Source organism: Gambusia affinis, linkage group LG23 (genome assembly GCF_019740435.1).
Source record: "Gambusia affinis linkage group LG23, SWU_Gaff_1.0, whole genome shotgun sequence".
NCBI classification, from domain to species: domain Eukaryota; kingdom Metazoa; phylum Chordata; class Actinopteri; order Cyprinodontiformes; family Poeciliidae; genus Gambusia; species Gambusia affinis.
In genome coordinates, this window is record NC_057890.1 from 328773 (window position 1) to 354388 (window position 25616).

A 25616-nucleotide genomic window follows, 5' to 3' on the forward strand; every position below is an offset into this window, starting at 1 on the left:
GCACAGCAAGGATAACTAAGGAGTGGCTCCATAAGAAGCATATCAAGGTTCTGGAGTGGCCTAGCCAGTCTCCAGACCCAAAACCCATGGAAAATGTTTGGAGGAGCTCAAACTCCGTGTTTCTCAGTGACTTCCCAGAAACCTGGCTGATCTAGAGAAGATCTATGTGGAGGAATGGGCCAAAATCCCTGCTGCAGTGCAAACCTGGAGAAAAACTACAGGAAAGAATTGACCTCTGTAATTACAAACAAAGGCTACTGTACCAAATATTACCTTTGATTTTCACAAATGTTTTAAATACTTATTTGGACCAGTAACACACAAATAAATTATTTTAAAAAAATCCTACACCACAATTTCCAGATTTTTTTTAGATTATGTCTCGCACATTGGACATGCACCTAAGATGAACATTTCAGACCCCTCCATGATTTCTAAGTGGGAGAACATGCAAAGTCACAGGATGTTCAAATATTTTTTTTTCTCACTTTTTCAACTTTAGGGAGAATCAGTGTTTCTGTGATCTAGAGCACAACCTCACACATAATGTCATGCACACAGTTTTCCAATGATTATAAGACGCTGATTGAATATAAACAGATATTTTAAACAGAGTTTATCAAATATTCTAATGATATCCGTGAACAAATGAAGATAAAACTGCAACAAAAACTTTAGATGTAACATACCACAAGCACGAGTAAAAGAATGCATTAGATCAGAACATGGTGCACTGGCCACAAGTTAAGATGGCAGACCTGCTTAGGCTGTGAAAGTTCTCATGCTGTAAAACATGGCAGCAACCTACCATAAGCTGCTCCAAGGTGCAACATGCTGGGCGGGCAGCCAGCTTGTAGAAAACCAAATGGTGACTGGTGAAGGGAGTGCATGATAAAGCATGACACCTACTCTAGATAGGATTTTATTACAGGATACAGACCAGACCTCTCTCATCACAAGGTTCTGTAATAGGTGAAGGCTGCAAGTTCTTCAAAAGGCTGACACCAGCTGCAATGCTTTGCCCAGCTTATAGGCCAAAATCCACAACAATAGATGTGTGAACATTATGTAAATAAAATATTTTTGTTACAAAAGTTACATACTGCACTTTAAGCCTAAAGGATTTTCTGTAAATTTGAAAATCACACACTGCTAGTTGGCAGAAGTGAAGTGCAAAAATGACTAAAGAAAAGGCCTTACCCAGTTCATTGATGCTCTGAGCAGCCTTAGTGATCTCCCTGCTGCCACCCTGCAGCTGGCCCTGCAGCCTCTTGCTCAGGTACAAGATGCGTATGATCCTCCGCAGCAGGTCACAGGCCACCTGGAGCAGAGAAAGGCATGCTGGGAGCTGGAGTCCACAGATATAATTACCTATGTAAATAGGGATCCAGGACATTGATATAAATACTGCAAATGTATTTGCACATTTTGGTCAGTTTAACATTTATCAATAAGAAGTATATAAATACTGGCAAATTATAGAAATGATGCATGGTTTCAAACATTTTTCTTTACTAATAACTTCAGTGTGGTGTGCATTTGTATTCAGCCCCTGCTGTTTCATCTGCAGGTCTTCAGTTCAATTCAAAAATACTTTATACGCCAAAGAAAAATTTATTTTTGCTATAACATATCTATGGGTGAAGCAAATAATCAGATTAATCATGATAAATCATAAATTGATTATTAAAATAATCGTCAACTAATTTAGTAATCAATTAATTGTTAACTGAAATATAAAGGCTAAGAAAAAGGCTGTTACTAAGAGCAATAATTAAGCCAAAACTATACAAAATGGTTTGAACTTTCTCCATCTCCCACTATTATTTGGTCCTGCTCTGCTTCCATGAAGCCTCCTTTCCAGCTACTTTTGGATTAAGCATCATAGTTCAGGTATCGTGTTGCAACAACTGTCCATAAGTCAAACAGTAAGAGCAAAAATCCTTTCAGCTGCACAGAATCCAGAACCAAATGGAAAAATTGTAGAACCATGATGTGTGAACCAGAATAATTATAAACAAAAGTCTATAAAGAAGAATAAATCAAAAGTAGAAAAATTTGCATTTCCTGTGAAAATGTAGTGTGAATGCTGTAAGATGATTTTTTTTGTGAAAATTGCAGAAGCATTTCTAGTCAACTGCAGAAGTCTTGAAGAAATGTAAGAAAAGGACAAAAGCAGCAAAAGAAAATAAAAGTCTGCAAAATATGCATAGAAAAAGAAGAGGAGTGAAAATGTTCACGTAATGCAAAAATCTCACCAAAAGACTATTAGAAATTGGTGCAGAACACTGCTTACAAAGTTAAACTGAAATGTCAGCAGCTTATGAGGGAAAATTAGCTAAAAAGCTAAAGCCAGCTGACATACTGATACCAACATTAAAATACCCCATAAAATGCAAAAAACCCCACATAAAAGCTAAAATTAGTTAAAAAGGTAAAGCTAGCTAAAATGCCAAAGACCCGGTTCCCTTTAGTTTTTGACCATGTATGTGGAACAACCAACAGATTCAGAGTTTGAGAACGAAGACCAGGAGCAGCAGAACATTTAGTTAAAAGCTGACACAGATGGTCATGTAATACTCTGTATGTCAGCACAAGTACTTTAAAACAAAACTATACTACTTATAGCAGATGAAGAGCATGAAGTATTAATAGAAAGAAATCCCCACTCAAGGTTTCTAAATGCTACTGAGGAAAAAGAAATTACAGTGATCCCTCGCCACTTCGCGGTTCACTTATCGCGGATTCGCTATTTCGCGGATTTTCATAATGCTTTTTTTTTTTTTTTTTTTTTTTTGGTGCATTGTGCTCTGCATTCTGATTCGCTAAAAACTCACTCCCGCTTCTTGTATCAAAACATGCTATGAATTGTGCTATCATTTTGTCGTCTCGTGCCGTTATATGTACGTACATAAAACAGCTTGGCAAATTAACATTAAGTTGGCCAAATTATCTTGTAATTTCGAAGAAGAGAACACTGCAGAGCGCAGTCAGGATGCAGCAGTCTGAAGAGCAGTGAAACGGCCTACACGTGAGTCACTGTATTTGTATACAGTACATGTAATAGTTGCTAATTGTAAAAAAAAAAAAAAAGTTTTCTATTTCGCGGATTTCACTTATCGCGGGTCATTTTCGGAACGTAACCCCCGCGATAAACGAGGGATTACTGTATAAATATAGCAAAAAAATATATAGTGATAAAAGATCTATAGATTGTAATGGAATAGATTTGTTTTTGGCTAAGATAGGCAATATCAAAACTACTAGCACATATTTGTAATTTGTCATTTCAAATCCTCTCCGTGGGCAGCCACCGCATCGTGGTGGAGGGGTTTGAGTGTCCCAGTGATCCTAGGAGCAACACTGTCAGAGGCTCCGTGCCCCTGGTAGGGCCTCCCAAGGCAGGTCCTAGAGGAGGAACCAGACAAAGCACAGCCTGGAGACCCCTTATGATGAAGAAGATCTTTTAGGAAACTGTGTTCCTTTGCCCAGACTTGGGTCACTGGGGCCCCACCCTAGAGCCAGATCTGGAGGTGGGCAATGCTGGTGAGTGCCTGGTGGCCGGCTTTTACCAGGCCACCGGGTGGTGGCTGAGGTCAGGGACCATGGCGATCCGATCCACAAGTTGCAGAGGTTGGATCTTGGGACATGGAATGCTCAACACTCACATGGGCAATGACAGGAAGACTCCCATCCTCTATATCTTCTACAGAGGAACCATTGAGAGCCTGCTGACCAACAGTATCTCCATCTGGTCTGGAAGCTGCAAGGCCTCAGACTGGAAGTCTCTGCTAAGAGTGGTGAAGACAGTGGAAAGGATCATTGAAACTCCACTCCCCTATCCAGAAGATTGCACCAAGACACTGTTTAGCCAGAGCAATCCAGATCCTCTCCAATTCCACCCATCCTCTCCATGGTCTGTTCAACCGGTTGGTGAAACGATAACAAAATAAGTCTAAATCTAGGTTCCCTTCCAGGTGTTTCATTTTTCTAAGTAGATCTTACTATGACTGTGTGCATTGTTACCTGCCCCGTGTCTCTGTGTTGTCCTTAGCCAGTGACAACTAGACATAAGTATCAGAAACCTCACAACACAGTAAGGGCACAGACAATTGATAAATGGATGGATGTACGTATGGACTGACATATAGTAAGAACAAAGCAGAGAAAGTGGAAGACAAAGATTTATTGTTGTCAAAGGGAAAACTGAAAATCACAATCCTGACAGGATTCCTCACTAATACATAGAAATCCTCATTCTACTCAGATTTAAGTGTCAAGTCTGAGACTCTGAAAGTGATTACTCTCATACATAACGCCAGGGGCCCCAGAGAGTGCCCTCAGAATCACACTGATTAGCAGATTATAGTGCAAAAAAGGATTACTCATAAAATCAAGAAAATTATGGAGAACCCTGAGCATCCTCTTCATGAGACTGTCATAAAAGAGAGGGTATTCAGTCAGAGGCTTCTACACATTCATTGTAATACAGACTGGTACAGAAGATCCTTCCTGCCCACAGCCATCAGCATCTACCGTACTCTGGTCTCATCAGTTCACAAAATTACATGCAAAAACAACCTTGTAAAAGCTCACACTCTGTGGGACACCCCCAGATAGCACACTGAATAAAAAAGCCATGGAGTCCAAATGACCCTGTTTCATAAGCTGGAGGAAGGGCTAAACATGCCAAATTTAGTTTTAATGGCAACAGCTTGCTCTCCTGCAAGATGCAGCAGGAGTAACTGTTATTTCTGTTATTAAAAGAAAGCATGCATCAAGTGTAGTTTTCTGGATGTTCACAGATATTTAAAAACTGTTAATACATATTTGCATGATGACGTATTGTACACACAGTATTGTGCTTAGAAAATGTCCAAGATGGCGTTGTGGTAAAAATGTTCCAAAATATGGTTATATTTCACAAAAAAGACGATACTAGGGCCAGTTGCAACATGTTTGAAACAATAAACAATAAAATTGTGCTCAGTGCCCATTCCCAGTGTCTGAACCAGGGAACACAGAACGACTGCTGTATCTGAATCAACAGCCTTTTGTTATGTAGAAATTGATTTTATGTCACTCTGCAGACATTTAGTAGATTACAACTTCAGGTTTGCGTGTAAACCTTGTTATTCAAGTCTTGCACAAAATATAGTGATACACAGAATCCATCCAAGTCCACATCTTAGCCTGATTGTTTTATAGTGTGGCAACAAGATGGCCAATAAAAGCATGTGTGGCAAATGCCAAGAAAGCTACTTGAACTGAGGAATACCTATCTCCAGGACCCAAAAGAGATGAAGGTTAGATCAATCAATTATATTTGATCAATGTGTTTTGTCTCTTGATTATGACATAGACTGCTTCAAGAATTCAATTTAATTTTAACGTAGTCACAAGCTCTGATATATTTATTTGATCCAAGGCATAGTAAGAACCTAATGACTTTTACTAATCTTTGGAACAGAAAACCAATTTTTTACCAGCATTGTAAAACATAATTCCCAATCAGATAGATTACATTTAAACTCACCTGCAGTCTGGCTAGCTGAGTGATTCTGCCCACAATCTTGTTATAGGGATCAACAATCTTTGTCCTCATTCTGGAAAGAAAAAAATGTTTTTAGAACTGACCATCATCCAGGTGTTTTCCACCTCAGAAACTTCTCCAGTAAACAGAGAACCTATCTAGTGTTTCCATAATTATGCAGCAGGAAGGTAAATGCTATAAAAGAAAATAAATATTAAAAAAACAAACACTTGAAGACAACAAAGTATACTTGGAACCCGAGGTTCTAACTCAACTCTGAGAAACTTTTACCTTTTGAAGTAACATTTAGATTTGAACTGGGCATCCAGGTATAAAGTGGAGAAACTGTGTGGCACTTAAAACCCTGAAGTTAAAGACTACTCTAGGTAGAATGGCTGTAGAATATTTTCTACTCTAAGCAGAAATAAAGAACCTGTCAGCTACAGACTCCATGGGCTCATTGCATGTGAAGATTTTTTTTACACAAATATTGAAAAAACTCATTAACACAACAGAGACATTGTGGTCTTCAATGATCACAAACTGTAGCATAGAAACATGTATTGTTTTCATCAACAGCGTTCCAGCATCTGAAACAGTGTCAATAGCTGATTTGATCTAGATCCTGATGCTTTCTGGTTCAGCTACCATCTTCTTTCAAGTTCCTGGGATCATTTAACGTTGAGGTTCAACTCAACTCTAATGGATCAACAGCCAAATTCCATCTACAACACCCTGATCGTTCAGTTGATTATTTACCTCTCAACAGCGGCCTGCAGTGCACTAATCCTCGTCTGCATCATCTGAAGAACCCCTGAAAGTAACAAAAGATTTGTCTTTCAGAATATTAGATTTAAAGAGCTTACTTATTAGAATGCACTACCTCCACCTGGTGGTACCAATCAAGGCTCACAGTTTTGTAAAGATGTTTTTTCAAATATATTTTGTAGGCATATAATATAACTAAAGTGCTGCAATATTTTTAAATATTTTCTACATTCCCCTTTTTACACACAAACAATCTTGAATTAATGTCAGTTATGTCAACATTTGATTTCCTTTTGGGATCAGTATAGTATTTTTGAATTTGAATGCTTAATATCTAATATATTCAAATTTATGATTGATCAGCACACCTCTAGTCAGTAACAACAACTAACCTCTATACTTCCTTAGTTATTTAGATATCATACTTAACTAGGATGGGTTCGCGGGTGCAGTAGCCTGAGCATGGAGACCCACCCTTCCCTCTCCCTAGCCACTTGGACTGGGGAGAGGGAACCCATCTCACAATTACAGGAACCAAAAGCAAAATGCAGAGTAAAAAAAAGTGGGTAAATACCTTCGAGAGACTCGATCCCTGTAGCCTGAGCCAACAAGTCTTCATGCCTTGCCACAACCTGGAAAGAAAAGAAAAAACACACACAATCCACAAAGTTTGACTGAAATTTAGTGTTGATTTGAAATGCAAAACTAAAGAGTAGCTAATACCCAAAGGGTATTTAGTTTGTTGTGATGGAGATTGATTTTAGGATGACGCAATCCATGCAAATCAGGCTTCGGTACACCACCTTAAAATCATGGACTTTCTAAGCATGAAGAATGTTTAGTCATTTTAGTATAAGAATGTATCTAAATGCCAAAAATTCTGAGCTTGAAAAACATAAATTTATAAACTAAATCACATGGAAGTAGTCAGTGGCAAATTATAGAAGAAGAGATGAGCAAAACTGCAATGACCAGTCCTGGCTAAAACAGATGTTTGAGTTTCTTTGAGCTACTGAGTTGTATTGAACTGATTCTGACCTCTCCTTCTCACCACTACAACACACACAAACTGACTTGTGTAAGCTTAAACAAATAAATAGCCATGAAGGAAACGTATACAAGCTTCATGGATAGAAGTGGAATTCTGAAGCCAGCACAAAATTAAATAATGATTTCAAATAAGGGACACTAGAGCCCACAAAAGACCCCTGGAGGGGAGAAGGAAAAAGAATTCTCTGATGCCCAAAAACTCACTGATCCTCCTCCAAGAGAAGCTTAATGGCAGATTTTTAACATCAGTTAAAAATGAAACCATTTTCACAGATGTTACTCAGAAGTACCACTGAGATATGAAACTGAAGTGAGAACTGAATTTGCCACACAGCACAGATGGTTTGTGTTCCTACAGAAGAAGTCAGTCAACAGTATTTCATTATTTAAGGTGAGGTCAATAAGTGAGTGAAAATGCATATCTTTTCCAAATGGTCAACAGATAATTAGTAAATGAGTTATAGACATCAAGACTATCAAGCATAAATATCAAGTGAGATTTAAGAATATGAATGTTATGTATGTAGAGAAAGCCATGACATCTGCTATGCTTATAAAGGTAAAGCATGACATTCTATGCCGTTTCTTCCCAGTTGCTTGATTAGTGACCCACCCACTCAAAAACGGCTTTTTATCCATGGGTAGCACTTTTGAGAAGTTTTAAAGACTAGCGTAATGTACACACACCCAGAACACCACTTGCTGCTTTTAGGTGAAGCTGTATTATTTTGGAACCTGCATGAATGAGCTTCGTGATATTTAAAACTTCCTTTGATGCTCTATGAGCATCAAACGGTTTCAAACAAACGGTTTCATTACAAACTGAAACCGTTTGTAATGACTTACAAGTCCTTTGTGAATGTTGCTAATACACCCTACCTCAAATGGTTTTAACAGACACAATGTCAAAGCAGGTTTCTGAGTGCTTTGAATGAAGCGGATGTTAGTACCTGGCTGTGCAGCTCTTTGTCGAGCTGGCTGATGCCCTGTGCCAGCTTGGCCAACTGCTCAGCGATGACGGCATGATGGATAGCCTGTGCTGTGTACGTCTTCACGTCAAAATCTTCGTCCAGGAAATCCGAATAGCACTCTGCAAACAGAGCAGAAGATCTTTAGAGTCTCCCACTAGCATCCAGCAGACCAGAGAAAGGACCCGGGTGGTCTGTCAGAAAACTGAGTAGCTTCTGTGGGTCACTGTATTAAAAGAACGAGATTGTCTATTAGGCCGATTACTAAACACAATCCAAACGCTACAAGCTCCACTTACTCGGAAAGAGAAGGATGATTACATGTACAGGAGCTGAACAAGTTAGCCTTGTAGCACAGAAACCTTATCCAGTTTTTATTGTCAGGTATCGGTTTTTTGTTTGTTTGTTTGTTTTTGTTTTTTTCTTGTTTTTCTTGTTAGTTTGTGTGTTTGGTTAAAAAAGACAAGCTCACCATCTTTCAAAAGTGAATTCGTGGAAACTTCTTTACCGTCCTCCATGTTGACACTTCCGTGTGTGACGTACATTTCTTCTGGTCAGCTTGCAAATAGATTTTTGGAGTAGTGCGCCACTTCATGGCCATCTTGTGCGAAATTCTGTTTCCCTGGGAAAATCTGTTCTGCTTGTGTCTGGAGATCTGACTGCAGGCAGAGGCGGAGTTTAAATTTTGTGCTATTTTTAATCTCCAGGAGAGTCAGTCTTTTTTCAACTTTTGTCACGTTCACTTTAGCATAACAAATAAAAGTCCGTCACCAAACACTGTTCTCCAACACATTCTGTGTATTTCTAATTTTTAATTACTTTTTGTTGGAAGCTAGGTGATAGCAGGCAGGGCCGTGCAGAGACCTTTGGAGGGGCGGGGGCTCAAAGTTAAGAAGGGGCATATTGAACAACGCATATTAATCAAGAATCTAATATTTAATCAGATCATACTGTATCATTGTCATCATGTGGAGACAATGCAAAACATAGTCTATGTTTTCCCCAACAGGTATAATGTTGCTGTTTCTGCTGCTGACAGAGGTGGAGGGCTGTCTTGATCTGAGACAACATGGTCAGCCCTCCATGACCATGAAGGGTCATGGTTATAACGGTACTGTTTCTTTATGTCAGAAGATCTGATATAAAGGTACGGAGCCCCTGAGGAGACATGGGGAAAATAAAAGAAAGAGAAATCCCGACTTACTTTCTCGAGATCCCAAGAAAATAAGTCGGGATCTCTGGATTTCTCATTTCTGAAATTAATAGTAAATTTTTACTTGAAATTTTGGACACATGTCAATAGTTCAAAGAATGAAAAAATAATGTTATTTTTACTCAAACATATACCTATAACAAGTAAAATTTGAGAAACTGATTATTTTAAGTAGTCTCTTATTTTTTTCCAGAGTTGTATGGTTGGTTCCTGTCCAATGGGGTGACGAGGATTTCAAGGTTCAGGAGCTGCATTCCTCTTTGATGTTTCTAAAAGCATTTTTTCCTTCTTTGAAAAGAGAGGAATTATGTTGTCATGTGTCTCAGATCTTCACAGACAAATATTTTAATGTATTTAATGTAAATACTAGAACTTATTATTTTAGACCAATAAGTGACATTATCGATTAAAAAAAACTTGTAACTAGAAATATTTTTCATGCAGTAATCTGTCATATTTTACAGGAGAACGGAATTTTCCAGAAAGCCTACACTCTCATCTTTTCAGAAAGTCCAAGTTTTGGGTCCTGTTATCAGCTATTGGAATATGTTGATATTAGCAATTAAAAATGATAAACACAATGTGATGGAGAACAGTGTTTGGTGACTGACTTTTATTTGTCAGGGTAAGGGTGACAAAACATGACAAAAGTTGTAAAAAGACTGACTCTCCTGGAGATTAAAAATAACAACAGAACCACACACAAAACCAGGTTTATTTATTTATTCTAGAGTTTTGCTATTGCTAGATTTTTTTGCCCCCTCCCCTCAGGGGGTCTTTTGTGGGCTGTAGTGTCCCTTTTATGAAAGTAGGCTGACAGAAAAGGGGGGAAGACATGTGGTAAATGTTGCTGGGTCCAGGAATTGAACCTGTGTTGAGGACTCAAGGCCGTGGGTCGTGCTATGAACATGACACAACATGCCCAAGCTATTGCTATCATTTTAACAGTGTTTAGCTGTAGGAATGTTTCCTGCAATTGGTGGATCACCAGTTCAATTCCTGATCTGCCTTTGAGATTTAAATTTGATACATGAAGGGCATTATGAATAATTTTTTTTATCAAAACATAAAATAAAAAAAATATTATACAAGCATTGGATTCTTTGTAGAAATTACTTATGCAGTCTGGTTTACGGTTTTACATTATAGATGTAAATATCGGCAAAATGTGTAATTTTGGTTGATTAGTACTGTTCATTTTAGGGTTATTAATTGCTGGCAATATTACAGCATTTTTCTATAAAGTTTTCAATTTCTAAGACTTCCACAATAAATATATGTTTTCTACATTTCATAACTGTAAAAATTAAGTGAAATTCATGTTACTTGACTTCCATTTATTTTCTACAGTAATATAAATGCTTTGGATGTTACAGTTTGTAACTGTCAGTGTCTTACAATTTTTTTATCATAAGTTTTACTCTGGGTTTTTTACAGTGCAGCTACCAATCAAAAATTAGTTCCACATGCCTGTCTCAAAACCAGCATGTAGAGAAAACAGATGAACAACCAAGTTGAGCTATAATAATACAAATCACTGACAGCTTTGATTATCTAAAGGTCTACAACAGGTTAAGAAAACATTTCCAATTTCTTTGCCCAGGCTCATAATACTGCCATATTACTATGCTTTAATATGGACATAAATTCTCTCAGGGTTTTGTGTAGGACACCTTTCCTTTTACGAGGGACATGTACTGTATGTACTGCATAGTGCAATACCTTTAAGCAGAAACACGCCAGACATGATGTAGTAAAAGATATACTTTATTTTTATTGTTTTGGAGCAATTACATCATTGTCCTGGTCACTTCCTTTACATCGTACAATCACATCACAACATTCAATCACATTGAAATCAGTGCTCACAAAAATAACAAGCATTCAAACAGCAAACTACTGAGGTTTTAAAGCACAAAGCCACAAGATGAACTGGAAAAAAAACACAGCTCCTTATTAAAGCTGCAGATGATCTGGGACCATAGGCTCAAAGTCAGCTCCTCTCCGAGGGATGCAGCATTTATCTGTGGCATTTCACTTTCAGAGCTACAAAAAGAAAATTTTACACTTGTAGCCTTTGTTGTACTGATTGATACTCAGCAATATATTGCAATCCCTTCTCTTTTGTGACAAAAAAAAGACTAAATCTGAAGGTCCACTTCTGGGACTGACCATGGCATATCAAAGGTTTGTTCAACAGGAGCAGATTCACAGTCTTATACAGACAATGAACCCTTAGTCAGGTGTTTTGCTCTCTCATGGTAAAGGTTCATCTTTGCAAGAGCGAAGAGGACAACAAGTCATAAATCTGAATCCTGGTGAAATTCAGGCAACCTGATTGTTCATGTCAGCTGGTATTTAATCTAAATGATTCCATTATGCTAAAGTCCATCCACAATAGATGAGTAAATTGTAGACCAAAAACCTAAATCATATCCTGATGACATAAGTAAAACTTATTATAGAGAAAAAGGAAAGAAAAGCCTGTTTCATGGGTCATAAAGAACAGCAGTTAGATGAGTGACTATTTACACCAAGGGTGCCCAAGTGATTTGAGGCCAAGAGCTACTTTTTCTCTCATCAGGTGGCTGACAACTACCACATGTAAAAATTGTAAATGAAAACATATTTTATAGGCAAAAGTTATCTCTTACTGGAGTGTATGAGTGATGGTTTTCTTGATCTGTCCTTTACAAAAACTCTGTATAAATAAAGCAAACTGCTGCTGTGTAAGCCTCACCCTATAAGAGTCGGGGCCATGACCATCACAAGGCTGTGATGGTCATGGCCCCGAGCTGTGGCGGGCATCCTTTGGTTTCAATTTTGAAAATAATTTCTTCAGTTGCATCAATTCATAGCTACACATAAAAATATATATTTTTTGCTATATTAACATTTTTGCTCATTACCTGAGAAAAATTTATTTCTACATCCAGTTCTCCATTAGGAGAACTGTGAAAAAAATCAATTCAGGTGGATTGCAATCTACGTATTGGGCACCCCTGGTATACACACTCAAACACAACCCTTGTGATTGATTCACAACCTCAGGATAAAATAAAGCTTGGGGAAGCACTGCATTCCTCTGACTTGGTGGTGTGGAGTTTTGCCACCAGTGAGAAGAGAGACAAACTGCATTCAGTGATCAGTTTCAGCTACAGCCTGAAAGAATTCTGAGAGTTCAATAGAATGCAACTCTCATTCTATTGTACAAAGGTGAACTTGTATAGTGCTTTATCAAGTTCAGAAGATCCCAAAACGCTTTTACACTACATTCAGTCATTCACCCATTTACACACTGATGGCAAGTTACTGGATAGTAGCCACAGCTGCCCTGGGCCACACTGTGACAGAGGCAAGGCTACAAAACACTAGCCAGGCCCTGTGACCGCCACCAGCAGGCAAGGTGGGTGACATCTTACCCAACAACACAACAGAGGTGAACAGAGCGAGAACCCAACAACTGAGGGACGATCTCCTACCACCATGCGTCCATCACTGATATCAACACCATTCTCTTGCACACAAACCTTTGTTTCAGAATGTCCTTTTGACTTCTATGAAGCTCTCAGACATGTTCCCTACAGGTTAGAACCTTTTCTGATTCTTTTCACTTTCTTGAACTAATAAATATGGGAATGATGCTGAAAGCAGAGGACTGAATTACAATTGGTGAATATACTTATTTAGAAAATAACTCTGCATCTAAGTAGGCAACACTAATAAATTAGATCACGATAAACAAAGCTTGTAAAGTCACAGAACTTCCAGTGGTCTTCTGTGTTATTCTCCATTTCACTCAGCTGCACACAGATGTACCAGCAAGCCTTCTCTCCTGCTCTGACTGTGAACAGGTTGGACTGATGCAGTGACCTGGCAAATGTCCTCCCCCAGAGCAAGCTGCTGACCTCTATTCAGGACAATTTTCACGTCTGCCACATTATGCTCCACCTGTCAGTCTCTTCTCCAGCCGGTCCAGCTTTGCCAGATTTTCCTTGAGAAGTTTGGAGCCAGGATTCAGATGCAGGGCCCGCTCATAGTACATCCTGGCAGCTGCATAGTCTCCCTGTGTCCAGACATGTTAACACATGTATTGTATTCAAATAAAGATGCCAGATAGTACAATTAAACTAAAGAAATACTAAGTCTTGCGCTTGTATCGAAGGAAGGAGCACACAGATCCCTGCTCTCCTTAATCATAATCTGGACATCTGTCGCCTCAAAATCACTGAATAGTAATAAACAGATCTACAAATGATAATCATTAGTCTTTAATTCTGGTTTAATTCAAATAATCCAGTTATTTTAAAGGAACTCATTCAAGTTCTGCATGCTGGAACATATGAATGATCTGCGCGTGGCATTCAGTGACCACCCTTGCTATTTCTACTATTTCCAAGTCTTGGGTTAAATTTTTCAATGTCTGACAACTTTAGAGTATTTCTATGCTATAATATTGTACAGTATATAGCAGGGGTGCCTGAAGTGGGTCCTGCAGGGCCGGCGTCCTGCACGTTTTAGTTCTCTCCCTGGTGGTAGTAAAGACTATTTCAGCATGTCAGTGTTCTTCTTAGGCCTCTAATGAGCCATCATTTGCTCCAGGTGAGTTACACCAGGGAGAGACTAAAACACGCAGGATACCGGCCCTCAAGGACCCACTTTGGGCACCCTTGGTATATAGGCACTTAATTTTAATATTCTTTTACATGCCATCCATAGCTAGAGCGCGGCTATGCATGGTATGTGAACGTATTTTAGATTTTTTTATACGTTATCACCTTGATGTGCTGAATCCCTCCCATGTTCATCCAGGCCTGAGACTGGTCAGGCTTCAGCTCAACAGCCAACTTGTAATTCTAGTAGGAGAGAAAACAGACAAAGAGACTGAATGAATCAATAAACAAATCAGAAAGCTCCAACATTTAGCATCAAGCTAGATAGAGTCAAACAGCCCACTATAACAGCAATCTAAGTTTAAGGTGAAGAATAAATGATGTCAAACAAGCAACACACACACACTGGACCTGGTTATCAGTATTGGTGTGAATATTTCCAATGTCTCTGTAACTGATGTCGCCCTGTCGCATCACTTCCTGTTATCTTTGAAAGTTGTTTATCCTTTAATCCACTTGGACAAACAGCAACCATCACAAAACGTTCTTCACTGAAAACACAGCAGAAACATTTCATCAAATCTACTCTTCTTCCTCACCCTTAAGCTCTAATGACGTAGATAAGTTGGTAAAAGATTTTCAGTCTAAAGTTTCAGATATCATTGATTCCATTGCCCCAATTAAAATGAAGGTTGTGTCTGGTAAGAAGAAATCTCCATGGAGAAATGCACAAACAGTTAGATCTGCAAGACAACTCTGCCGAAAATGGCGTAAAACTCAACTTCACGTTCATTATGACATCTATAAAGAAAAACTACGTTACTATCATTTAACACTCAAACATGCAAGACAGGTTTTCTTTGCAGATGTCATAAACATTAACAATGCTCCAGCTTTATTTGCAACAGTCGACAGACTCACAAACCCTCCTATCACGTTACCACCTGAATTTCAGTCTATTGCCGCCTGCAACCAGTTTTCCAGTTTCTTTTCAGAGAAAATTCAAAAAATCAGAGGATTAATCTGCACATCCACTATAAAGTCAGTACCAACACTGTGCCCAAACAAAACAAATACAGGAAAAATGACCCAATTTCAACTACTTAATTATAAAACCCTAGAGGAAATTATAAGTCAATTAAGCTCCAGTTCCTGCTGTCTGGATGTTCTACCCTCACATTTCTTTAAGAAAGTTCTGTCTGTTGTTGCTACTGATCTGATCCAAATAGTAACTCATCGCTCTCATCAGGCGTTTTCCCCCAGGCTTTGAAAACAGCAGTAATCAAACCACTGATAAAACAGAACAATCTGGACAAATCACTACTGCAGAATTACAGGCCGATCTCTGACCTCTGACCTCCCATTCATCAGCAAAGTTATTGAAAAAGTTGTGTGTAAACAGTTAAAATTGTTTCCTAAAGATAACCAACCGCTTTGACTCCTTCCAGTCTGGTTTCCGGTCTCACCGCAGCACAGAGACTGGCCTAGTCAAAGTGTTCAATGACATCCATATAAATACGGACTGTGGGAGAACCACAGTGCTGGTTCTGTTGGACCTCAGTGTTGACCATGACATATTACTGAATGGACTGGAGAGTTGGGTCGGACTCTCCGGTCCAGTGCTTAACTGGTTTGAATCTTATATAAAGAACAGGGATTTCTTTATTTCAATTGGAAACTTCTCATCAAAGAGGTCAAAGGTCACATGTGGGGTACCTCAAGGTTCAGTCCTAGGACCCTCTTATTCAATATCTATGCTCCCACTGGCTCAGATTATAACAGGAAATAATATTAGCTACCATAACTATGTAGATGACACACAGCGTTACATTACGATGTCACCAGGTGACCTTTGACCCCATCCAATCACTGAACAGATGCTTAGAACAGATAAATGTGTGGATGTGTCAAAACTTCCTCCAGCTGAACAAAAACAAAACTGAAGTTATTATTTTTAGACCTAAAGAGGAACGATCTAGTTATAGATCTAGAGTTATAGATCTAGAGTCAGTGCACAGCTTCAGTTATTACAACTGAAAACCAGCGATCAGCCCACAACCTGGGAGTAGTGATGGACTCTGACCTGAATCTTCAGAGCCACATAAAGACAGTTACAAAGTCGGCCTTCTATCACCTGAAGAACATTTCCAGGATTAAAGGACTAACGTCTCAGCCAGACCTAGAGAAACTCATCCATGCGTTTATCTTCAGTCGCATTGATTATTGTAACGGCGTCTTCACAGGTCTGTCCAACAAATCAATCAAACAGCTGCAGCTGATCCAGAATGCTGCTGCTCACGTTCTCACTAAAACCAGGAAGATAGAGCACATAACACCAGTTTTAAAGTCCCTCCACTGGCTCCCTGTAGCTCAAAGAATAGACTTTAAAATACTGTTGTTAGTTTATAAATCACTGAATGGTTTAGCACCACAATACATTAAAGATTTGCTGCTGTTGTTTTATCAACCTTCCAGAACTCTTAGGTTCTGGTTCTGGTTCTGCTCTGCACCCCCAGAACCAGAACCAAACGAGGAGAAGCGGCATTTAGCATCTATGCACCAAAAATCTGGAACAAACTTCCAGAAAACTTTACAACAGCTGAAACACTGACTTCCTTTAAATCTCAACTAAAACCCCCCTTGTTTAGAGTTTTATTTGAAACGTGATCAATTAGAAATTTATTGACGGAATCTGACTTGATGTTGTGTTTTTGTTGTTGATTTGATGTAAAGCACTTTGAAATGACTTGCTGCTGAAATGTGCTATACAGGTAAAGTTTGATTGATTGATGTTATTGACATTTTGAAAAAAATGCAGCACCTTATTGACAATAAAACAAACAGAAAGAATGTAACTGTGGCCTCCCGTTTTGTCAAGAAAATTCTTGTGGTCTTATAAGGTGTTGCACAAAGACAAATCTGCATTCCATTTCAGTGGCATATATAGTATGTTTTAAGTAAATAACACTCCAGCATCAACTTCATATTTGATGTTTTAACAAACACAACCAGATCTCCACGGAAACTTAATGATCTCATTAAGGTTCTTATCACTCACTGTGACCATTAGCATCCTGGCTGTATCATCTGGTAAGGTGCTGTACTTGGTGTGAGGAACTTGAGTCCTGACCAGTAGATATTCTGTTTTGTGCAGATGAACTGTGTTTCATCTCATCCTGTCTTCTGGCCATTATTCACACAACACAGAACTAAATTATTATTTGAACCGAGCTGAGATAGGACCCGAGTACATTTAGCAAGGTTACACAAGAGAGTCCGGCCCTTTTGTCCATCTGTCACAGGATGAATCAACAGATGAAACATGTTTGACAATTTCAGCTTAGATAAATGCAATCTGTGTAATACCTTGAATTGAGAGATACCATGCCTAATACAAATAGAAGTAGAATTAACATATTCTTGGACTTTGGGTCACTGGCTATCTGTAATAATCACTCATAGATCTTCCTGACCATCATTTCAGATGATCTAATGTAGGCACTGAGTCTTCTGTGATGACCAATTATGGATCCTTGTTGTTAAGTCCTTTCTTACTGGATCAAACAGAAGGATTGTCTCCACAGAGGAGGACGGGGTTTGATTAGGAAAGGGTAGGAAATCTGTTCTTGAATCCGTAAGTATTTTTTTTTTAAATCTTTACTTTCCATATTAAATTTGTTTTGTAATTGTTGAAATGTAAATGTAAAAGCCTTTTCAAAAAATAAATCTCTTGTACATTGAATCCCTTTATGTTTCCACTGATTAAGAAATACATTTAAGGCTGATGGAGGGAATGTGTTATTTATCAATGGACTAAGAACTGATGTGACCGTCCATCCATAATGTTTTCTTATTTGAGACGTGATTTTAACTAAATGAGAAACTACTGAATTCTTAATCTTTTGTTTAGAAATAGAAGGATCAGAATTTAATAAAGGATTTGAAAGAACCTGAGTGGACATCCAGAACAGCATTGAACAAACACAAGGTACTCCTATTGACCAGGTGATCTGTGCAAGAATTATTTTTTGGATTCTTTTGTAAATAAAATATGTAATGAGAGTCAAGCTATATTAAAAATGCCTTAGTTATTCAGATCGGGATACAATGGAATGACAGAACTTTACGCAGAATATTCAAATAACAGTTCTTGTGTACATGAATCCAAGTTATGTCTGTAGAAACCGTTTTTTCCAATGTAGAGTTACTGATGGACTAATGGCATGTAGTCTCTTTCTGTCATTTACTTCTTAAGTCTAGTTTCTTTTTTCCAGAGCTTCTTTTTTTCAGGCTTTTCTGTGGGATTATTTGTCCTCTATCATATGGCATTAGTGCCTCCCACAAGGTTTGATTGACAATGTACAGTTGTGGTCAAAAGTGTACATACACTTGTAAAAAATCATAATGTTATGGCTGTCTTGAGTCTTCAATAAGTTCTACAACTCTTATTTTTCTGTGATAGAGTGATCGGAACACATACATGTTTGTCACAAAAAACAGTCATAAAGTTTGGTTCTTTCATAAATTTATTATGGGTCTGCTGAAAATGTCACCAAATCTGCTGGGTCAAAAATATACATACAGCAACATTAGTATTTGGTTACATGTCCCTTGGCCATTTTCACGGCAACTAGGCGCTTTTGGTAGCCATCCACAAGGTCCTGGCAAGCTTCAGGTCGAATGTTTGACCACTCTTCTTGACAGAATTGGTGCAGTTCAGCTAAATGTGATGGTTTTCTTGCATGAACCTGTTTCTTTAGCACTGTCCACATGTTCTCAATGGGGTTTAAGTCAGGACTTTGGGAAGGCCATTCTAAAACCTTAATTCTAGCCTGGTTTAGCCATTCCTTTACCACTTTTGATGTGTGTTTTGGGTCATTGTCTTGTTGGAACACCCAACTGCGCCCAAGACCCAACCTTCGGGCTGATGGTTTTAAGTTTTCCTGCAGAATTTGGAGGTAATCCTCCTTCTTCATTATCCCATTTACTTTCTGCAAAGAACCAGTTCCACTGGCAGCAAAACATCCCCAGAGCATAATACTACCACCACCATGCTTGACAGTAGGCATGGTGTTCCTGGGATTAAAGGCCTCACCTTTTCTCCTCCAAACATATTGCTGGGTGTTGTGGCCAAACAGCTCAATTTTTGTTTCGTCTGACCAGAGAACTTTCCTCCAGAAGGTTTTATCTTTGTCCATGTGATCAGCAGCAAACTTCAGCCGAGTCTTAAGGTGCCTTTTCTGGAGCAAGGGCTTCTTTCTTGCACGGCAGCCTCTCAGTCCATGGCGATGTAAAACACGCTTGACTGTGGAGACTGACACCTGTGTTCCATCAGCTTCCAAATCCTTGCAGACCACTTTTTTGATGTTTTGTTATATTCTAAAGCTAGATGTAGAGTTAGACTATGATCCGACAGCATTAATGCTTCATAGTTGCAATATTTCACCAGCTGTAAAAGTTTTCTGTTTAATAAAAAAGATGGTGTAGTGTGAACTGGACATTACACTAAGGAAATGAGTAAGGGAGGGTCAGTGGAGAGCAGTGGAGTTAACCCATTTTTCATTCAGTGTCATCAACAGAAAGAGAAAAAGGCCAGAAGACACGATAAAGTGGATAATTAAAATGACATCGATAGTTTTAATTTATCGTACGATTAATTGGTTTATCGTTTATCGCGACAGGCCTAAAATTAGTATTTTTTTTGACTACTGGCATGGATTAAATAGTTTTCATTTAGCTAACATTATCTGCATGGAACATTACTCAACTTGCACAGTTTGTTTGGAAAGAACTATACAAAGTTTTTTTCACCTTTTATTGGCTCTGGTTGGTTTGATGAACATGATTCTGACACACTGTGCAGCATTGCTCAGTAACACATCTCCCCTCAGTGATTCACAAGGATAACACCAGCATTAGCATGTATTACACATGCATACTTATATTTAAATATTCCCCAGAAAAACATGTTGCCACATATTTCCAATAGATTAATCAGTTGCAACAGCTGGAAAAAATATGGTGAACAGAGGGCACAGCTATGGGAAGGTTGGGGGACATGTCCCATGTGTACCCCTGTCCGTTACACCCATGCTGCTGTTGCTATCCATCAGGTGATGGAGTGTCTAACTTTGACACTGTGAGCTGCAGCAAATGTGGTGTCTGCAAGGAGAGGGCAGGAAGAGAAGCACCTTTTTTTAAAACTTTAATAATTTTGGCAATGATACAAAATCAGAACAGAAGTGCTTGTGGTGGGAGAACTTGCTCTCTTATTACGTTCTTAAATTTGAAGAAAGCACACTTTATTTTCACCATGGGGTATACATTGACACCAAAAACAGCAGGAAAACATGGGAAAGATGAATTTGAAAAGAAACAGAGGGAATGGACATTACCTGAAAGGCTTCATCCAGCTGGTTCATCTCTCTCAGCTGGTTTCCTTTAGAGAAATGCAATTCTGCCCTCACTGTCAGATCACTGGGATTCTGCTGCAGGGCCAAGTCCAGAGCCAATAGAGCCTGACCCAGACACACACACACACACACAAAAAAAAAACAATGAATAAGGATACATTTCTGCTACATTTACCAGAAGGTTTGTCAAAGGAGCAAGAAACCAAAAGAAATGATAAAAGTCAGATCTGTCATTGCAAGGTTAAAAAGACAAAGAAACTTAATAAGCACTAGCACAGAGACTCCATCTTCTTTATTAGTTCTGCTGAACTGTTCAAAGGACTTTAAAGGAAACTGGTTGACCGTTATCATGCATGACTAGGACTCTGTATGTCCATCATAGTCCCAGTAGAAACATAAATCCAATTTTATCATGATGAGCATCAAATATGCCTGTTAAAATGATCATTGGTGATTTTTATAAAATAGAATGCACGTAAGCAGAGGAACAGGATGAGTGGCAGCTGCTCTATAACAGTTGGTTGCTGATATGATATAACTTGATTGTTTCCATGGAAACTGCAGGAACAGAACCAAACCACTGTTGAGAGTTGATGGTTTGTGACAGAAATCACAAATGCTGTGAAACAACTGAACCACTGTACTTGACATGCAGTCAAGTCAAAGTTTATTTACATAGCACATTTACAACAACCTCAGCTGACCAAGGTGCTTTGCAACAATCACAAAAATAAAATTAAATGACTTCTGGTTATGGCAGCCATGTACGAAGATGTGCTGAACCTGTTGCTGTTTGAATAAGGACAAAAAAAGAATTGCTGTTCACGTAAAAATTATGTGGAAAAAGGGACAATTTAATGTATAATGCATAACTTGACTAAAACACATAAAGGGAAAAGGTTTGGACTGAAAGGGGAAAAGTTTGGAAAACAGTTTGGGGTTTGGGGTTAGGGGTTAGTAACCCTAACCCCAGAAATATGGTTCTGCAAGAAGGACAAAAAGAGTCAGAAAATAATAAGTCTAATCAAGTTCTGGCCGTCATGGAGTTCTTAAGTTACAAGTTTTCCTCGAAACTTGATCTTGTAGTGATGGTGACACTATAAGATGTGAAACAGGAGATGAAAGGGTATAATGAACTTATGTCACGAACAGAGGACCATATAGCCACCGCGGAAGACGAGGTGGCTAACCTACAAGCTAAAAACATATCAATGGAAGACAAACCCAGTCTTGGAAACAAGGTCTCACTTGAATAACTTAAGGATTGTGAATTTGCCAGAAGGCGCTGAGGGACCAGACTTACGTGCTTTTTTGGAGAATTGGATACCCAAAGTATTGAGGAGTGAAATGCTGCAGCACTCCATGAGTTTAGAAAAAGCTCAAAAAATTGATTCGGGAGTGGGCAGTGCCTCCCACCCCGGACCCTAATAATGAAGTTCCTCAACTACAAAGACAAGCAGACTGTCATTTGAGCTGCACAAGATAAAAAAAGACATCTACTACAGTGAGCAACCGGTCCGCTTTAGCCCTGACCTGGCCATGGGGATGAACCAGCTGAGGAAAAGAATCAGTTCCAGTGCAAATTAAAACAGTATCAAATACAGAAGAGGAAGGTACCTAATACTTAAAGGCTGTTTCATCTCAGAACCTCTAATTTTAACTAATAAATATGGTCCTAATGTAATTTTTATAATGATTTGTTCCTCGCTTAAAGGATAACGTATAATTGGAGGCGAATTTAATTGTTCATTATATCAAAGTATGGACAGATCAACCAGAATTGATCAGTCACACAACAACTGCAGAGCTGCAATTCATAGAATGAACAAGCTGAAGTTGCTGGATGTATGACGAGAGAAAAACCCAGCTGGCAAAACTCACTGCTGTAACTTCCAACCCTAACCCTGCCCCCCACGTTCTTTCAGGTGCTTCATTGAAACTCATAATTTACTTTTAAATAAATAATTATTTTTACCTTTATCCACAGTTTTGTCTCTTTATTCACTGGTATTTTACTTTTACACTCCACCTTTATCTCTAGACTGTCCTGGGGACTTAATAGAGGCACACATACACACCTGTGTGTAGTTGCCACGCTTGCTGTAGATGGCAGAGAGCAGGCGGTAACATTCGATACAGGTGGGCTCTCTGGCGATGATGTCAAAGGTCATCTTCTCTGCCTCTGAGCTCCGCCCAGCCATGGCCAGGACCTGAGCCTGGGACACATAACAAATGTGTCAATTCTGTATGTAAGTAAATAAGTATAAGCAAAAAATGAGTTGTGTGTGTATTGTGTTTTTTTTTTTTTTTTTTACCAACGCCAGCCAGATATCAGTACTGTCTGACTGCAAGGTAGCAGCCTCTTTGTAAACATGCAGGGCCTCCTCATAGCGGCCTGTGTTGTAGTACAGCGCTCCAAGAGGAGTCAGGATGTCAACTTTCCTGGTGACCATCAGAGCCCTGCAGAGGTCAGGGGTCACCATTTTAGCTTTACATGAATGTGACTACGTAGTCTGCAACTATTGATGTTCATTGTTAAACATATGAATCGTACACAGGTCAAGCTGAACTAGTTCAAAACTGAATGAGCTAGTAAAACGAAAGCAAGACCTTTCCTCAGAGGTGGCATGTTTGGTCCAGGTCAGTGAGTAGTAATATAAATAAAACTGATGTGACCCTCATTTTGCTTTCTTTATAAAGAATGACATTAAGCACTGAGGTCTGGTGACTGTGGAGAACGGTTGAATAGAATGATCTCAGTTTTGTTTCATACACCACTTTGGTTTTATGTGGTTTAGAACAGATTCTGGCTCCACTAGCTGCATGTGAGAACTGAAATCGACACTCAATAGGTAACATACCGTAATTAACTTTATTCCAATCTGTCTCTCCAGTTTGTCTAAATGTACAAAGTTGCTCCAATTTGATTAGCTATTTAGTAAATACTTGGCATAATCATAAACAGTGCAATACTATTTTTTATTAATAATGACTGAACATTTCAAAATACTATTATTGTTGTTTTTTTTTGTTTTTTTTGTAATGAAAACACAGCAGCCATTCAGAGCACCACAACATGATCTGATAGCCCTACCCTTCAGAAACAGGAAGTTTGATCCTTCATTTCCCTTTCTAGCACAGATAAAGTAAACACACACAACAGCTTCCACTCAAAGTAAAGCTGTTTTTCACCTCTTGTACCACATCTCAGCTTCCTCGTTCTCATTGGATGACCGTAGGAGACGGCCCAGGTTCACCATAGCAACATAATGTGCTGGTTTAAGTCGTATTGCTTCCTGATAGTGAGCAGTGGCTAGATGCCCTTCTCCTAGAGGAAAATAGTCAAAAGTGAAAGGAGAGAAATTAAAGGATGACTTAAGGGAAAACTGTTGTGGCAAATGTGGATGTGGGATGAGAAGCAGAAATCAAAACTTTAAAAGAAATTGATGATGATTTTTAAAATCAGATCAGTCTGATTTAATATTCTCTCTCTCCTACTATTAACATTTTACCTTCATGAACATTGGAAATAATCCTACATCAGTTCATCTGTTTTCCTTTTTGTTTGCTGAGCTAGGTTCTGACTCTGCTGGCATTACTGTCACAACACAATGCAAGTCCAGGAGTAAATGCTCCAGTCAATGACTTGATGCAAACTGCTGTTTTCTATGTATATAGAAACTTTTAAAACAATTATTAATTGAGCATATAGTCATGTTTCATATGAAGGATCAGTTGGAGTGTATGTGTAATTGAGTTGAAATAAATATTTGTAAAGTGAATTGGACATTTGTTGTGATTGTGAATTGGTTCTATACTGTACTGGGTTGGGGGTTGGTTGGTTGACATGCTGTCTCAAGCCGATGTTTTTCTATAACATGGGTTCTTTTGCCCCTCTGTCTTGGAGGTTAACATGGATGTTGAAATCTCCAACAATGATAAAATAGTCATAATCAGTACATATGACAGATAGGTCACTGAAATCATTGAAGAATTGTTAGATCTAATTTTAGGTTCAGGTTTTGCAAATTTTTTTTGCATTTATTTTTATTGGTTATGGTGTTTTATGGATCTTACAGTATTTTACCATGCGGGGGGCCAGACGCATTTTAGGAGAAGATAGGTGTAGAACTAATGTTGTACCTTAGGGGGTCTTACTGGAGGGGGGCCCTTTCTACGTACATCAGATTTCAGATATACAGAAAGACAGTGGTGAGGATGTTGGCCGGGTATCCATGTAATCCACTGTTTAAGTCTTGGGACCTTTATGAACAGTAAACTATGTTACAGAGTGAGTTGTTTTCATCTTCACTTGTTCACTATTATTTTCAGTAATGTGAAAGACCTAAGAAGCAAGAACACAGATGAGCTGAAGACCCCTTCCCACTAAAGCACTGTGGGCTTCCTGAACCCCTGAGCAGAACCACAGGCTGATGACCTCCATGCTATACTGGATTAATGCTCTAATTCATATTAAAAGAGCACAACCAAGTACAGCCCATGTACTGTGTAGTACATGGGCATACTGTCAGTAGGACCTTAAAATCATTTTCATTGGTTTAATGTAAAACCCTAATTTTCTGAGCGAGAGCTTTGGGTTTTCATAGGTTGTCAGCTACATTTATTAAAAATGAACCGAATTAAATGCTTGGACTACATAATTTTGTCTAGTAAAACTGAAAACTATGTAATGTTTTGATTTGAATGAGTGAAATAAAATAACTTTTCAATGAGATTCTTATTTATCATCATGTTAACTTGTTTAAGAAGAAACTGGGAGTTACAGGGCTTCAGTGAAGCAAGGAAAAAGTGATGGCTAACCAGTGCATGTACACACACTGTGCTCTGGATCAGACTGGGAGAACATATAACTTACCTGTGTCTACCAAGAAAACACCGTAGTTATTATGTAGGTCAGAGTTGTCTGGGCAGTTTTCTATGCCATTCAAATACATTTCGTTTGCCTCAGCAAATCGTTTCTAAGAGGATAGAATAAGATAATACTTTACTGATCCTCTAATGGGGGAAATTTTGTTTGTCACAGCATAGCATACAGTA

General features: G+C 38.7%; 2 protein-coding genes across 4 annotated transcripts in view; both read right to left on the bottom strand.

The window, feature by feature from the left end:
• Nucleotides 1–8981, bottom strand: part of cog5 (component of oligomeric golgi complex 5) — a 56897-nt gene extending 47916 nt beyond the window's left edge. For both annotated transcript variants that reach the window (XM_044107552.1, XM_044107551.1), the window contains exons 1-6: nt 8792–8981; nt 8302–8441; nt 6876–6933; nt 6293–6347; nt 5537–5606; nt 1201–1321 (exon numbers count right to left, since the gene is read on the bottom strand). In XM_044107552.1, coding sequence (XP_043963487.1) covers nt 1201–1321; nt 5537–5606; nt 6293–6347; nt 6876–6933; nt 8302–8441; nt 8792–8864 — 517 coding nt within the window. In that variant the 5' untranslated portion in view covers nt 8865–8981. The remainder of the gene's footprint in view (nt 1–1200; nt 1322–5536; nt 5607–6292; nt 6348–6875; nt 6934–8301; nt 8442–8791) is intronic.
• Nucleotides 8982–11281: 2300 nt separating this feature from the next.
• The window catches only part of tmtc1 (transmembrane O-mannosyltransferase targeting cadherins 1), an 85805-nt gene continuing 71470 nt past the window's right edge, over nt 11282–25616 (bottom strand). Inside the window, exons 13-19 of one of the 2 annotated variants that reach the window (XM_044107556.1) lie at nt 25435–25537; nt 23751–23886; nt 22874–23018; nt 22637–22774; nt 20541–20663; nt 14311–14388; nt 11282–13598 (exon numbers count right to left, since the gene is read on the bottom strand). In XM_044107556.1, coding sequence (XP_043963491.1) covers nt 13473–13598; nt 14311–14388; nt 20541–20663; nt 22637–22774; nt 22874–23018; nt 23751–23886; nt 25435–25537 — 849 coding nt within the window. In that variant the 3' untranslated portion in view covers nt 11282–13472. Of the gene's footprint in view, nt 13599–14310; nt 14389–19833; nt 20308–20540; nt 20664–22636; nt 22775–22873; nt 23019–23750; nt 23887–25434; nt 25538–25616 lie in introns of those variants that run through there. The other variant, XM_044107557.1, reaches the window with a different exon arrangement.